Raw genomic sequence first — 13172 nt, forward strand, 5'->3', positions numbered from 1 at the left:
CCACATCAGGCTCCCTGCTCAGCGGGGAGTCTGTTTCTCCCTGACTTCTCCCTTCTCATGCTCTCTCTCTCAATCTCTCTCTCTCAAATAAACAATCTTTTTAAAAAAAAATAATCTTTTTTAAAAAAAGGAAAAATAAATTAGTTTTGAGCTAGAATATGAGTAAAGATGCCATGGGACAAGTCGTTTCTGTTGAACTGATTGAAAGATTTTAAATTTTTGGTATTGAACTTGATCTTAAGTATCTAAAATAGTCATCTTTTAAAAATATAGCAGTCTCAAAAATGGCTGACAAAAATTTTCTTTGTACCATATTTTAATTCTGTCATCCCTTCAGTGCTGCCCTAAGGTCTGAATGTTCTAGTGATACTACATCAATACCAGACATCAATATCAGAAGGGCAAACTAGATCTGTTTAATAGATAACTACATTGCACCTCCTTTTTTATCTTCTGTTACCCAAAGGATTCTGTAAACCTGACAGTCTACCACAACTTCTTTATCCATTCATCTGGTGATGGACATCTAGGTAAACGTGACCATCTAAATATGCATAGTTTTCCATTTCTTTGATGATCATTTGATTTTCCTCTGACCATTTCCAGCCACACACGTATTCACATCGTGTTTGATTCGGTTGCACATTAGATGTGATATAATACCTTATACAAATGTGTTGAAGAATGAAGATGACATTGCACATAGCCAACAGTATATGGTTTTAAACTAAGAAACTTGAGGGGTGCCTGGGTGGCTGAGTTGGTTAAACATCTGACTCTTGATTTCACCTCAGGTCTTGATCCCCAGGGTCATGAGTTCAAGCCCTGTGTTGGAGCTCCAAGCCCAGCATGAAGCCTACTTAGAAAAAAAGATTCTCATTCTGGGGAAATGCAAATTAAAATCACAATGAGTACCATTTACGCTTACCAGACTGGCAGAAATTACCAGGTATATGTAAAGGTAGTGGGCGTTGTGGAGCCAAGGGAAGACTCATTCCCTGCTGGTGGGAGTGTCCGTTGGTACAACTACTTTGGAAAATCCTTTGGCAGTATCGAGTAAAGTTAAAGTTACACCCAGCTCATGGCCCAGCATTACCACTTCTAGGAATATACGCACAGGTCGGAGTACATGTGATTGACCTAAGGATCTTATTATGTAGATCCTGATACAGTAGGTCTGGGGCCTGAGTCTGCTTTTCTGACAGATTAACCAGGTGATGTCAATGCTGCTGGCTCAAGGACCCCATTTGAATAGCAAGCCTCTAGAGAAACTTGCAAAAATGCACCAAGATATGTGTATAAGAATATTCAGAGCAGTGTTGTTCATAACAGCTGCAAAGTGGAAACAACCCTAGTGACCACCAGTAGTAGTAAATACATTTTGGCGTAGTCCTATGATGGGATATCATGTAGTAACAACAGTGCGCGAATACCAGTCACGTACAACAATGTGGGTGAATCCCATGATCATCATCTTAGGTGGAAAAAAGCCAATGGAAGAACTCAGACTATAATCCCAATTATATATGGTTAAAACTGAACTTTTTAGGGATGTGGTCATAGGTGGTAACACTAAAATTAAAAAGCAGGCAAATGATTAGCAGGACGGTGGTTGGGAAGGTGGAAATTGGACACATTGTGCTTAGGAAGTGACATCCAGGGGTCAAGGTTGCTGACTCTTTTGACTAGGATCCAGTATCGTGGGTTCCATAATACATTCTTTTTTTTTTTTTTTTTTTTAGATTTTATTTATTTGACAGACAGAGATCACAAGTAGGCAGAGAGGCAGGCAGAGTGAGAGTGAGGGAAGCAGGCTCCCCGCTGAGCAGAGAGCCCGATGTGGGGCTCGATCCCAGACCCTGAGATCATGACCTGAGCCGAAGGCAGTGGCTTAATCCACTGAGCCACCCAGGTACCCCTCCATAATACATTCTTAAGAAAGAATTATCCTTTTAAAAAATTATTTAGCACACTTAACCTTTTAATTGTGTGTTTGAAAATGCATTTTAAGCTTCAGGTCTGATCAAAAGTTAGTCATCGATGACATTTCCCTCAGGTGAACTACATAAAAGAACTGAAATAATCAGGTCACTCACAAAGAAGGTAAAAACCCTTGAATCTAATCAAATTGAATGCCAGGCGGTTCTTCAGAAGACTCAGCTACAGCTTCAGGAAATGGCTCAAAAGGCAACCCATTCCTCTCTCCTCTCTGAAGACCTCGAGGTTGGTTTTATTTTGTGATAAGCTACGCTAGCCCAAATTCTGTTTGTTTCAGGTTATCGAGAAATTAGATTTAAATGTTTCCGGTGAAGTGTGTGTTTGTGTGTAAGTTGATCCATCCATCTGAACACTAGGTTTGTGTTCACTGTACGGCTTTGGCTGGCTGCGCAGGACTGTGTTGTCTGGGAGATGAACTTCATTACCACCTTTTGTGACTGTCAGCCCATTTGGTCCAGGAGCATCTGTCACTTTATGAACAACAGGTTATTTTAGAAAGCCTTTCTCAAAGTCTGAGATGAATAGCATCAGGTTTTGGTAGCTTCACTGATACTGATACGATAAACAGTATCTACATGATTTGAGTGGCATATTGGGAATAAAATCTGTAAGACTGATTTTTTTCACTTTTCAGTTCTAACTGGTCATCAGGTGTTTATTGAAACTCATGTTTTATGAGTGGCACAGAGAGCCATATTTTTGTTGTTCTAGCCTTCATATTATGTTGGTTTCGTAAAATCTTTTTTTATTTTTTCAGACTATTATTCTAGACAGTTTCTAGCTATAAGATAAGTAAACTATTAGTATGTTGAATTAAAAAATAGAAATGTAGGGGACACTTACCTGACTCGGTCGGTGGAGCATGTGACTTTTGTTCTCGGGGTCGTGAGTTCAAGCCCCACATTGGACATAGAGCTTACCTTAAAAAAAAAAAAAAGGAAATGTATGAGAGAGAGAATGAGCAATATCTCTGGTGTCTTTTCTTAAGGATAATAATCCCATCATGACCTCTTTTGCACCTTACTATCTCTCAAAGGAGCATCTCCAAATAACACCATATTGAAGGTTAGGATTTCAACATATGGGTTTTGGGGGGATGCAGTTCAGTTCATAGCAAGAAGATTTTTTTATTATTTTTTTATTTTTTATTAATAAACTTTATTTCTTAGAGCAGCTTTATATTCACAGCAAAACAGAGTGGAATGCATACATTTCTTCTCTACCCCCGCCTCCACCACCAAACACAGTCTCAGGAGTAGATTTGTCATAGTTAGTGGATCTGTTAACACGTCATTGTCACCCAAAGTCATAGTTTACATTAAGGTTCACTCTTGGTTTGTATATTCTGTGGGTTTTGACAAATCCATAATGACATGTATGCACCATTTTAGTATTGTACAGAGTAATTTCATTGCCCTAAGAATCCTGTGTTCCATCCCTGTCTCTCCCAACTCCTGGAACCACTTGACCTTTTTAGTTACGTCTTTTCCAGAATGTCATATAGTTGGAGTCATATGGAATACAGATTTTTCAGATTGGCTTCTTTCACTTAGTAACATGTATTTAAATTTCCTTCAGGAAGATACTATCTTAAAAGCCTCATTATTCTTTTTTTTCCAACCAGTAAATATCTCATGTAGTTCTGTGGTTAATACTAAACAAAACCAAAAACCTGCAAAAAACCTGATACGTGGGAATACCCCAGTATGAACTGAAGGTCTTTCAACATAGAGTAAACATTTTACGTACATATACACACACACATGCTTGCACATAGATGTTCGCTAATGCTACTTTATTTCGGTAAAGGAAATTTCTTACTAATCCAATTTTTGTTCATTTCTTTTTTGCCAACCTAGAATTAAACATAGAAGAGATTGGGAAATAGACATTTGTAAGCATAACCAATATGATTCAGTAAGGCAAACATAAGCATTGAGAGGATGCTAGAGGTAATGGAGAGAGATATTCGTATTTCTTTGTGATGACTGCTTACTTGGCCCACTTTGTTACTAAATGAACATTAAAACAAAACAGAATGAGCACAGACTGTGGCTGTTGATCGTAATGAAAGCTTTTAAATGACTCAATTAGTATTTTATGTGTTCCCTTGTAGGCTAGAAATGAAAATCTCAGCAACACATTAGTGGAACTTTCTGCCCAGGTAGGACAATTACAAGCTCGAGAACAGGCTCTCACTACAATGATAAAGCTAAAGGTAATTCAAAATAATGATACCTTCATTTGCCAGGGCACTTTGTACTTTATAAAGTGTAGTCACATACATTAGCTTACTCAAGTCCCTTTGCAAATCAGTTGGTAGAGCTACTAACATTGCTGTCTCTTTTAAAATTCCTATTTTAGTGGGGGGCACCTGGGTGGCTCAGTCAGTTGGGCATCTGCCTTCGGCTCAGCTCATGATCCCAGGGTCTTGGGATTGGGTCCCACATCGGGCTCCCTGCTCAGTGGCAAGTTAGCTTCTCCCTCTCCCTCTGTAATCTCTCTCACTTTCACTCACTCTCAAACAGAATCTTTAAAAATAAAATAAAGCAAAATAAAATTCTCATTTTAGGGGTAACTGTCTAGAGTAGTAGAGCATGTGACTCTTGATCTTATGGTTGTGGATATGAGCCCCACACTGAATGTGGAGATTACTTAAAAACTTAAAAAAAAATTAGGGGCACCTGGGTGGCTCAGTCAGTTGAGTGTCTGATACTTGATTTTGGCTCAGGTCATGATCTCATGGGTTGTGGAATCGAGCCCCATGTCAGTCTCCAGGCTCAGTGGGGAGATTGCTCGAAGAGTCTCTTCCTCTGCCCTTCCCCCCACTTGCACACACATGCACACACATACACTCTTTTTCTCAAATAAGTAAATGAATCTTTAAAGTGAGACACATTTTAGAAATGAGGGAAACAAGTTTAAAATGATGTCCCCAAGACACTGAAGGAGGGGACAGGACTCCACTTTAGGTCTCATCTCCAAGGCTTATTCCATGGTTTAGCATGTCTGAATTAACTTGTTTTCTTCCAAGGTATCCAGTGTTAGTTTTCATAAAGTCATTGACAATCAGACTGCTTGTTAGTGTTACTTTTTTTTTTTTTTTTTTAAGGAGAGAGGAACTTTTAGCAATCTGGCAGTCGATAGAGCCACTAACATGCCATGATGGGTGACTGACTGACAATCTCTTCTGCTATAACATGTGTTTGGCAGCTGGTGAATAGGGAATGGTTTAGGCATAATGGGACCCACATACCAGTTCCTATGTGATTTTCCCCCTGCATTTTAATGTTTTAAAGTGCTCATGGGCAAGCTTTCTTAACATTGAGTAGAAAATATTAAAATCTACAGAATTGTCTTTAGTCAAATAGTGGCCGATTTAGTGGCTTTAACAACTACTCTGGTTTCCATTGTGGCAAACTCCTGGGGAGGCTGTGAGTGCTAATGAAAATGCTGGAAAAGACTAATCAGGTTTGCATACTTAATGGACCTGTTGTTTTTTGCTACCAGTCTAATCACGAAGTTCCATTGGTCTGCTGACCCTGTTTTTCCTGTAAAGTCTTTTGGTGTGAGATGCACAGACTGTGAGCATCCCTAGGAATGCGTATATGGTGCTATAGCAGAAATGGCTGTCCTTAAGCAGGGGTGACACCTGCTTCTGAGAACTGTTCCGTATTACAGTTATTCTAATAGTAGTCATTCCATGTGAGTGGGGGAGGGAGGGAACCTTTATTTAGTATGTTTATACTTCTAGGTATTGTTTGAATTTTCCACAAGCAGATACCTTTTTTGTAATTAAAACAATCGCCTCAACAATAAGAGGTTCTGATTTGGGTAGTTTGGGAATCAGCTCTTGGAGTCTGCCATTTTAACAAGCTGGAATAAAGGGGTAGAAAAGAGGCCCGTGGGATTTACCTGTAGTGCAGAGAGTAGGCCCCCCCTCCAAGGGCCACCAGCTCTCATACTGGAATTACAGTCTCTTAAGCAATCACATTGTGGTTATAAACTTTCTGAAACAGTAACCTGTGGTGGTTTGCGCATGGTGAGAGGGACCAGCTCGCTCGGGGCGAATCGGAGCTCCGTCCCTACCTACTTGTGGAACCGTGGACCTGAGATCATGACCTTGATTCGTCTGTCACGTGGGGATAATGGTAATACCGTCTCAGAGAGTTCCCATGAGGTCCCGTTAGTTAACGACAATAAAGTGTCTAGAACAAAACCTGGCACATGGTGGGGACTTAACAAGTGAGATCTTCTTACACTGATTAGTTGACACTTAAAAACCTTACAGAACAGTCTTCAAATTTGGTTCTTAGGACAAAGATATTATCGAGGCCGTCAACCACATTGCAGACTGCTCAGGAAAATTTAAACTGCTAGAGCATGCCTTGCGTGATGCGAAGATGGTGGAGACGTGTATCGTGAAAGAAAAGCAAGATTACAAGCAGAAATTGAAGACACTTAAAGTTGAAGTCAATAAACTGAAAGGTAAGGAAGAGACATCAATGCAAGCATTTCGTCTTGGGCACATATTTCTTTTTTCTTTTTTTTAAAGATTTTATTTATTTATTTGACAGAGAGAGATCACAAGTAGGCAGAGAGGCAGGCAGAGAGAGAGGGGGAAGCAGGCTCCCTGCTGAGCAGAGAACCTGATGCGGGGCTTGATCCCAGGACCCTGAGATCATGACCTGAGCCGAAGGCAGAGGCATTAACCCACTGAGCCACCCAGGCGCCCCGGGCACATATTTCTTCATCTTGTGATTGAGAGGTCTGTTGCTGGCCTTAGATCCTGCCGTGAAATGTGCATATCATTTGTACAGAATTGTGCTGCAGTTTTCATGTCATAAGAGGTAAATAACAGACTTGGGGCAAGTGTACAATGAGTTATATTTTCAAAATAAGGGCCTTTGCTGTACCAGTTAGCTGTTGTTAATTTATGCTTCATAACAATCAGCAACAGCATCTTGGTGCCATTTCAGCCAGAAGCATCTGATAAGCGTAGGTATCAGTCCAGGGGGGATTGGCTTATCCTGCTTGGGCTCAGCCGAGCTGCTGCTCTGGGGCAGTTCCATATCCTGTGTCTCACTTCTAGCCAGTAGGCTGGTCTGGGCACTTTTCCCCCGTGGTGAAGGCAGAAAAAAATTTTTTTTAATCTTTTTTTTTTTTTTTTAAGATTTTATTTATTTACCTCACAGACAGAGATCACAAGTAGGCAGAGAGGCAGGCAGAGAGGAGCAGGTTCCCTGCTGAGCAGAGAGCCAGGTGCAGGGCTCCAACCCAGGACACTGGGATCACGGCCCGAGCCAAAGGCAGAGGCTTAACCCACTGAGCCACCCAGGCGCCCCCTTTTTAAATCTTTTAAAAAAGATTTTATTTATTAGCGAGAGAGAGCGAGCCCAGCAGGGGTACCTACAGGGAGAGGGAGAAGCAGACTCTTCACTGAGCAGGGAGCCCAACGCCCGGCTTGATCCCAGATCCTGGGATCATGACCTGAGCTGAAGTCAGACGCTTAACTGACGGAGCCACCCAGGCGCCCCCGCCAAAAGGCAGAAACTTACAAGAAGAAGCAGGGGCACCTGGCTGGCTCAGGTGGGAGAGCATGCAACTCTTGACCTCGGGGTCGTTGAGTTGGAGACCAACCTCGAATGTGGAGCTTACTTAAAATTAGATGGATGGATGGATAGATAGATAAAAAAAAGAGAGAAGCAGAAACATGCAAGGACCCAACATACCCTCTTTCTGTTGGCTAAAGCATCACGTGGCTAAACCCCAAGTCAGGCCGTGGAGAAACATCTGTCCCGCTGGGAGGAATGCTGGGAGGGATGAGGGACAGCCACTAACACAATCTGCCAGGGTGGCTTTTGGCACATGTTCTATTTTTGAAAATTCCTTTTGCGTTCTCCTTTTCTATTTTTGTTCTCAGAGTAACTGCATGATTCATTTCTTTCTACGTAATGTTACTTGAAATTTTATAAAGAAGGGGAGGCTAGGTTTACCAAATAGGTTAGTCCTGTTCATGTGAGCGTGGATATAGGTGGTGCGGTGAGAGCTTACACTGGCCTGCAGGGGGCATGGAGGGAGGTCAGCTTTTCTCTGGCCTTTCCCCACCTGGGGCAGAGTCAATGGTCATCGTGTGAGACACGGAGACAGATTCCTACTGTGCGACAAGCAATCTTAGAATGACAAAGTCATGTTTTGGTGGAAGTGGGGTGCCTCATTGTTAGGAGGTTGGGGGTGGGGAACAGTTAAGGACCCTGCAGACCGAGAAGGCACTTTGAGACTGAAAAGCAAAGGAGGCCACTCCGTGCTGTTTACATGGAGTTTTATTCAGGGTAACTTACTGATGGGGGGGGTGGACAGACCATGATCCTGGTGCTACTCTCCGCCAAGTCCAGACTTAATCCACAGCTTTTATAGAACAGGGGGCTTTGTGGTGAGGTCAGAGGGTGGTTATCTAAAGTGGTGCCATCTGTGCACTACGGGGAAGATCAGAATAAGCCTTCCCCAATTCTGTTCAGGGCACGTAGGCGTGAGGGAGGTCATTGCACAGACACGAACAGGATGGAGTCAGGATTTCAGCACTCCTACACCCTGAGCCAGTGAGTTGCTATTGAAATTGCAAAGGTTTATTATAGTCAATTTAGAAGACTCAGCCTTCTAAAATCTTATGATGCCCTGACTTGTGGCAAAATTACACGTTTGTCTATGTTTGTAGCTTCATCTAAAACCATAATCACACTATACACCCCTTGACAGCAGGGACAGACTATCATCTCTTTAAAGGACAACAATGTAATGGACAGTGAATTAGAGAGTGAGGGTAATCAACTCAGTTTGGGTGGACTGGGAAGGTGACTTTGAGGAGAACATTTGATCAGAAGCTTGGAGGGCGGGAGGAACTAGCCATGTGAATATCTGTGCCCAGAGCCTTCCAGGCAGAAGGAACAGCAAATGCAAAAGCCCTGGGTGGGTTTTGAGGTTGGGCCATGTTCAAGGAACAGAACAAAAGGGGGAGAGTGATAGGCCAAACCAGGCCACTGGGGGCTTAGGGATAATTTGGTTCATCCTAAGAGTGTTAGAAGGGCTTTTAGTAGAGAAGTGACATGAGATCTTTTGCATTTTTTTTTAAGATTTTTAAATTTATTTGTCAGGATAAGCAGGGGGAGCAGCAGGCAGGAGAAGCAGGCTCCCTGCTGAGCAAGGAGCCCAATGCAGGGGCTGATCCCAGTACCCTGGGATCATGACCTGAGCTGAAAGTAGCCGCTTAACTTAAGACTGAGCCTCCCAGGGGCGCCTGGGTGGCTCAGTGGGTTAAAGCCTCTGCCTTCGGCTCAGGTCATGATCTCAGGGTCCTGGGGAGCCTGATTCCTCCTCTCTCTCTGCCTGCCTCTCTGCCTAGTTGTGATTTCTCTCTGTCAAATAAATAAAATATTAAAAAAAAAAAAAAAAGACTGAGCCTCCCAGACATCCCACAGATTTTTTACTTTTAAAAGATTGCCCTGGGGCGCCTGGCTGGCTGAGTTGGAAGAACACGTGACTCTTGATCTTGGGCTTAGGAGTTTGAGCTCCACATTGGGGGTTGAGTTTACTTCAAAAAAAAAAGCCCTGCTTGCTCTGTGGGCAATAGGCGGTAATCAGAGAGGCATGGTTTGAGCAGAGAGACCATCAGGGATAGGGAAGCCTGACAAGGTCATTGCCAGGGATGCTGCAAGGTTTAGATACAGGACATATGTTGGCTACAGCTCCAAAAGGACTTCACATTGGGGTGCCGAGGGCATGAGAGGTCCTCACAGTTTATATTCTTCTAGCAAGTAGTATTTATTAAAGGACTTTTGTTTTCTTCTATTTGTGAAGAGGATCTAAATGAAAAGACAACAGAAAATAATGAACAACGGGAAGAGATCATTCGCCTCAAGCAAGAGAAAAGTTGCCTGCATGATGAATTGGTTTTTACTGGTAAAACTAGATCATTAATTTAAGTGATTGAATAGTTCTATGATTGTAGCCTAAACCTTCCGTGGCACAACTATAAAGGAATTATACCTCTCTCAAAATAGTAACTTTTTAAATACACTTGAAGGGACCAGGCGGGACCAGGCAGGGAATATTAAAGTTGTTATCATGCCTACCAGTTAACCCTGTTTCCTCTTACATAAAACGAGGAGCTACCTTCCCTCTCTTCTAGCGTGAGTGTGTGACTACACTTCTCACTAGTACGTAGTAGGTGTGCTTAAAAATCCATTAAGAAAGGATCTTATGATTTGAAGAAGGAAGGATGTTTGTACTTGTGCAAACTAGGTGAAAATTGGGAATTCAGCAATTTTCCAATTTTGCAAAGAGATCACCTGTGATTACAGTTGGAGAAATGCAGATGTGTTTTGTTATATCAGCATGAACCTGAAGTAGTAATGATAAGGATGAATTTTTTCATGATTAAAAATAGCAAATTTATCAATAGTTTGCCTTGGGCCCCTTCCAGATAAACATAAAAATTGCGTTCTATCTCCCAAGCCACATTCTCCATACTGTCCCTTACACATCCCACTAGTTTCTGCTAGTTCAGACCTCTCCCTGTCCGCTCCCACTTGAGAATCACTGATTTATAGATCTTATCTCTGTCCCCGCTAGCCAAATTTTGTTAGGCTTTGTATTTAGTATGAGGAAAATCATAGATTTGGAGGTGAAGTTCCAAACAGAATTAATTAAATTGATATTCTGGGGGTCTAGTTACATATACCCTCAATGTCTTTCCTTCTAGGAGGAGAGTGCATTTCTATAAGCTAAAGGGCAAAATGCATTATTAACATTTTTTTCACATAAAATAGAATTCTTAATTTTCATGTCATGTGATAAGGATGGGGGAAAATGCAGTTTTCCACCATTAGAGGTCACTATTTCTGTTATTTCTAGAATGCTCTCTCAAAGTTACTCTATTACTAAAAACACATTTAAATATAAATATTTTATATTTATTATATATTTTATATATATTATATAATTTTATATAAAGATATATATGTATATTTATAGCTTTACAGTTGATTTACAAAAAATCTTTGGATCAACTTTTGTGTGCCAGGAACTCTGTTAGTTGCTAAGAAACTCCTAGGCTCACAGAAAATCCATTTTGTGGGGCACCTGAGTGGCTCAGTCAGTTAAGTGTCTGCCAGGGTTCTGGGATTGAACTTCACATCAGGCTCCCTGCTCAGCAGGGAATCTGCTTCTCCCTCTCCCGGTCAAATAAATAAAATCTTTTTTTAAAAAAAGATTTCACTGGGGCGCCTGGGTGGCTCAGTGGTTTAAGCCGCTGCCTTCGGCTCAGGTCATGATCTCAGGGTCCTGGGATCGAGCCCCGCATCGGGCTCTCTGCTCGGCAGGGAGCCTGCTTCCCTCTCACTCTCTCTGCCTGCCTCTCTGCCTACTTGTGATCTCTCTCTGTCAAATAAGTAAATAAAATCTTTAAAAAAAAAAAAAAAAAAAGATTTCACTTATTTGACAGAGAGAGACACACAGCAAGAGAGGGAACACAAGCAGGGGGAGTGGGAGAGGGAGAAGCAGGCTTCCCGCTGAGCAGGGAACCCGATGTGGGGCTCTATCCCAGGATCCAGGGATCATGACCTGAGCTGAAGGCAGACACTTAAGAACTGAGTCACCCAGGCACCCCTCAAAGAAATAAATCTTTAAAAAAAAAAAAAATCCATTTTGTCAAATAATGATTTCTTATCATTTCCTAAGCTGATTTCTTTTTTTTTTTTAAGATTTTATTTATTTGACACAGAGAGATCACAAGTAGGCTGAGAGGCAGGCAGAGAGAGAGGAGGAAGCAGGCTCCCCACCAAGCAGAGAGCCCGATGCGGGGCTCAATCCCAGGACCCTGAGACCACGACCTGAGCCGAAGGCAGAGGGTTTAACCCACTGAGCCACCCAGGCATCCCTGATTTCTTTTTTTTTTTTAAGATTTATTATTATTTATTACAGAAAGAGAGCAAACAAGCACATCAGTCAGGGGAGGGGCAGAGGGAGAGAATCTTCAAGAAACCAAGATTTGAACACTTAACCAACTAAGCCACCCAGGTGCTCCCAAGCTGATTTCTTAAATACTTTTTCTATTCATGCCACCGTCTCAAAACAGTTTTTGTATGTTTAAATTATAGAAGTGAATTAAACCTAAAAATATGTATATTTTTAAAGATTTTACTTATTTGTGTGTGAGAGAGAGAGAGCACAAGCAGGAGCAGCGGCAGGCAGAGGGAAAAGCAGACTCCCTGCTGAGCAAGGAGCCTGATGTGGGACCCTATCCTGGGACCCTGGGATCATGGCCTGAACCAAAGCAGATGCTTAACTGACTGAGCCACCCAGGCATCCCAAGCCTAAAAATAATTTTAGAAGGCTTAACATGATAACATGCTGTCAGGTGCTCCGGCTAAAATAGTGCGTATTTTATTTGAAGTTGGAAGATGTCTTAAAAGTACACTTTTTTGTTAAGTTCAAAACTTTTCCCCTCTCATTGAAGATGAAGCTCTTCTTCATGTCTCAGAGACATGTTTCATTTGTTTGTACATAACTGCTTATAAGAAGTTTGCAAATAAAGCAAGGAAACCAGTTCACATTTCTGGGGCCCTGACAGTCCTGTAAGTGAGGCCCCATGGGATCAGTGATTGCCTCCATTCTCCCAGGCAGTAAAAGGTAGAGCCTTGGCCAGAATGTGGCAGCTGCAGACTTCCAGGCCCCTTTCCCCTGCGCTGTCTTATTCAGGCTGCTTGCTCAGACGTCCATCCCTGGTGTACAATACCTCTTTGTTTTCTGTGACCACTTTGTGAAAATAGGCAGCCCCACTGCACTTGGATCTCTCAGCTAAATCCAGACATGCAGAAAAGTATCTCATCTAGGAAAACATTTATATTTACTGTGGAGTTGCCTCTTATGCAATAATAGATTATTCTAAAGTCAGATTAAGGCAAAACTCAGATATGTTTAAAATTACCCTTGAGTTGGGTGGCTCAGATGGTTAAGCGTCTGCCTTCCGCTCAGATCATGGTCCCAGGGTCCACGGATTGAGCCCCACATCGGGCTTCCTGCTCAGCGGGGAGTCTGCTTCTCCCTTTGTCTGTTACTACCCCTGCTTGTGCTTTCTCTCTCTCTCTGATAAATGGGTAAATGAAATCTTTAAATAA

General features: G+C 42.1%; 1 protein-coding gene across 12 annotated transcripts in view; it reads left to right on the forward strand.

Annotated features, from left to right (window-relative positions):
* The window catches only part of CCDC62 (coiled-coil domain containing 62), a 42009-nt gene that overhangs the window by 3600 nt on the left and 25237 nt on the right, over positions 1-13172 (forward strand). For 8 of the 12 annotated variants that reach the window (XR_006821089.1, XM_046025747.1, XM_046025748.1 and 5 more), the window contains exons 3-6: positions 2057-2223; positions 4115-4216; positions 6315-6486; positions 9853-9954. Coding sequence is in view for 11 of the 12 variants with exons in the window: in XM_046025747.1 (XP_045881703.1) it covers positions 2057-2223; positions 4115-4216; positions 6315-6486; positions 9853-9954 (543 nt within the window). In the remaining variant the exon portion in view is untranslated. The remainder of the gene's footprint in view (positions 1-2056; positions 2224-4114; positions 4217-6314; positions 6487-9852; positions 9955-13172) is intronic. The other 4 variants (XM_046025752.1, XM_046025754.1, XM_046025756.1 and 1 more) reach the window with 3 other exon arrangements.

The sequence above is a fragment of the Meles meles genome, chromosome 12 (genome assembly GCF_922984935.1).
Source record: "Meles meles chromosome 12, mMelMel3.1 paternal haplotype, whole genome shotgun sequence".
NCBI classification, from domain to species: Eukaryota; Metazoa; Chordata; class Mammalia; order Carnivora; family Mustelidae; genus Meles; species Meles meles.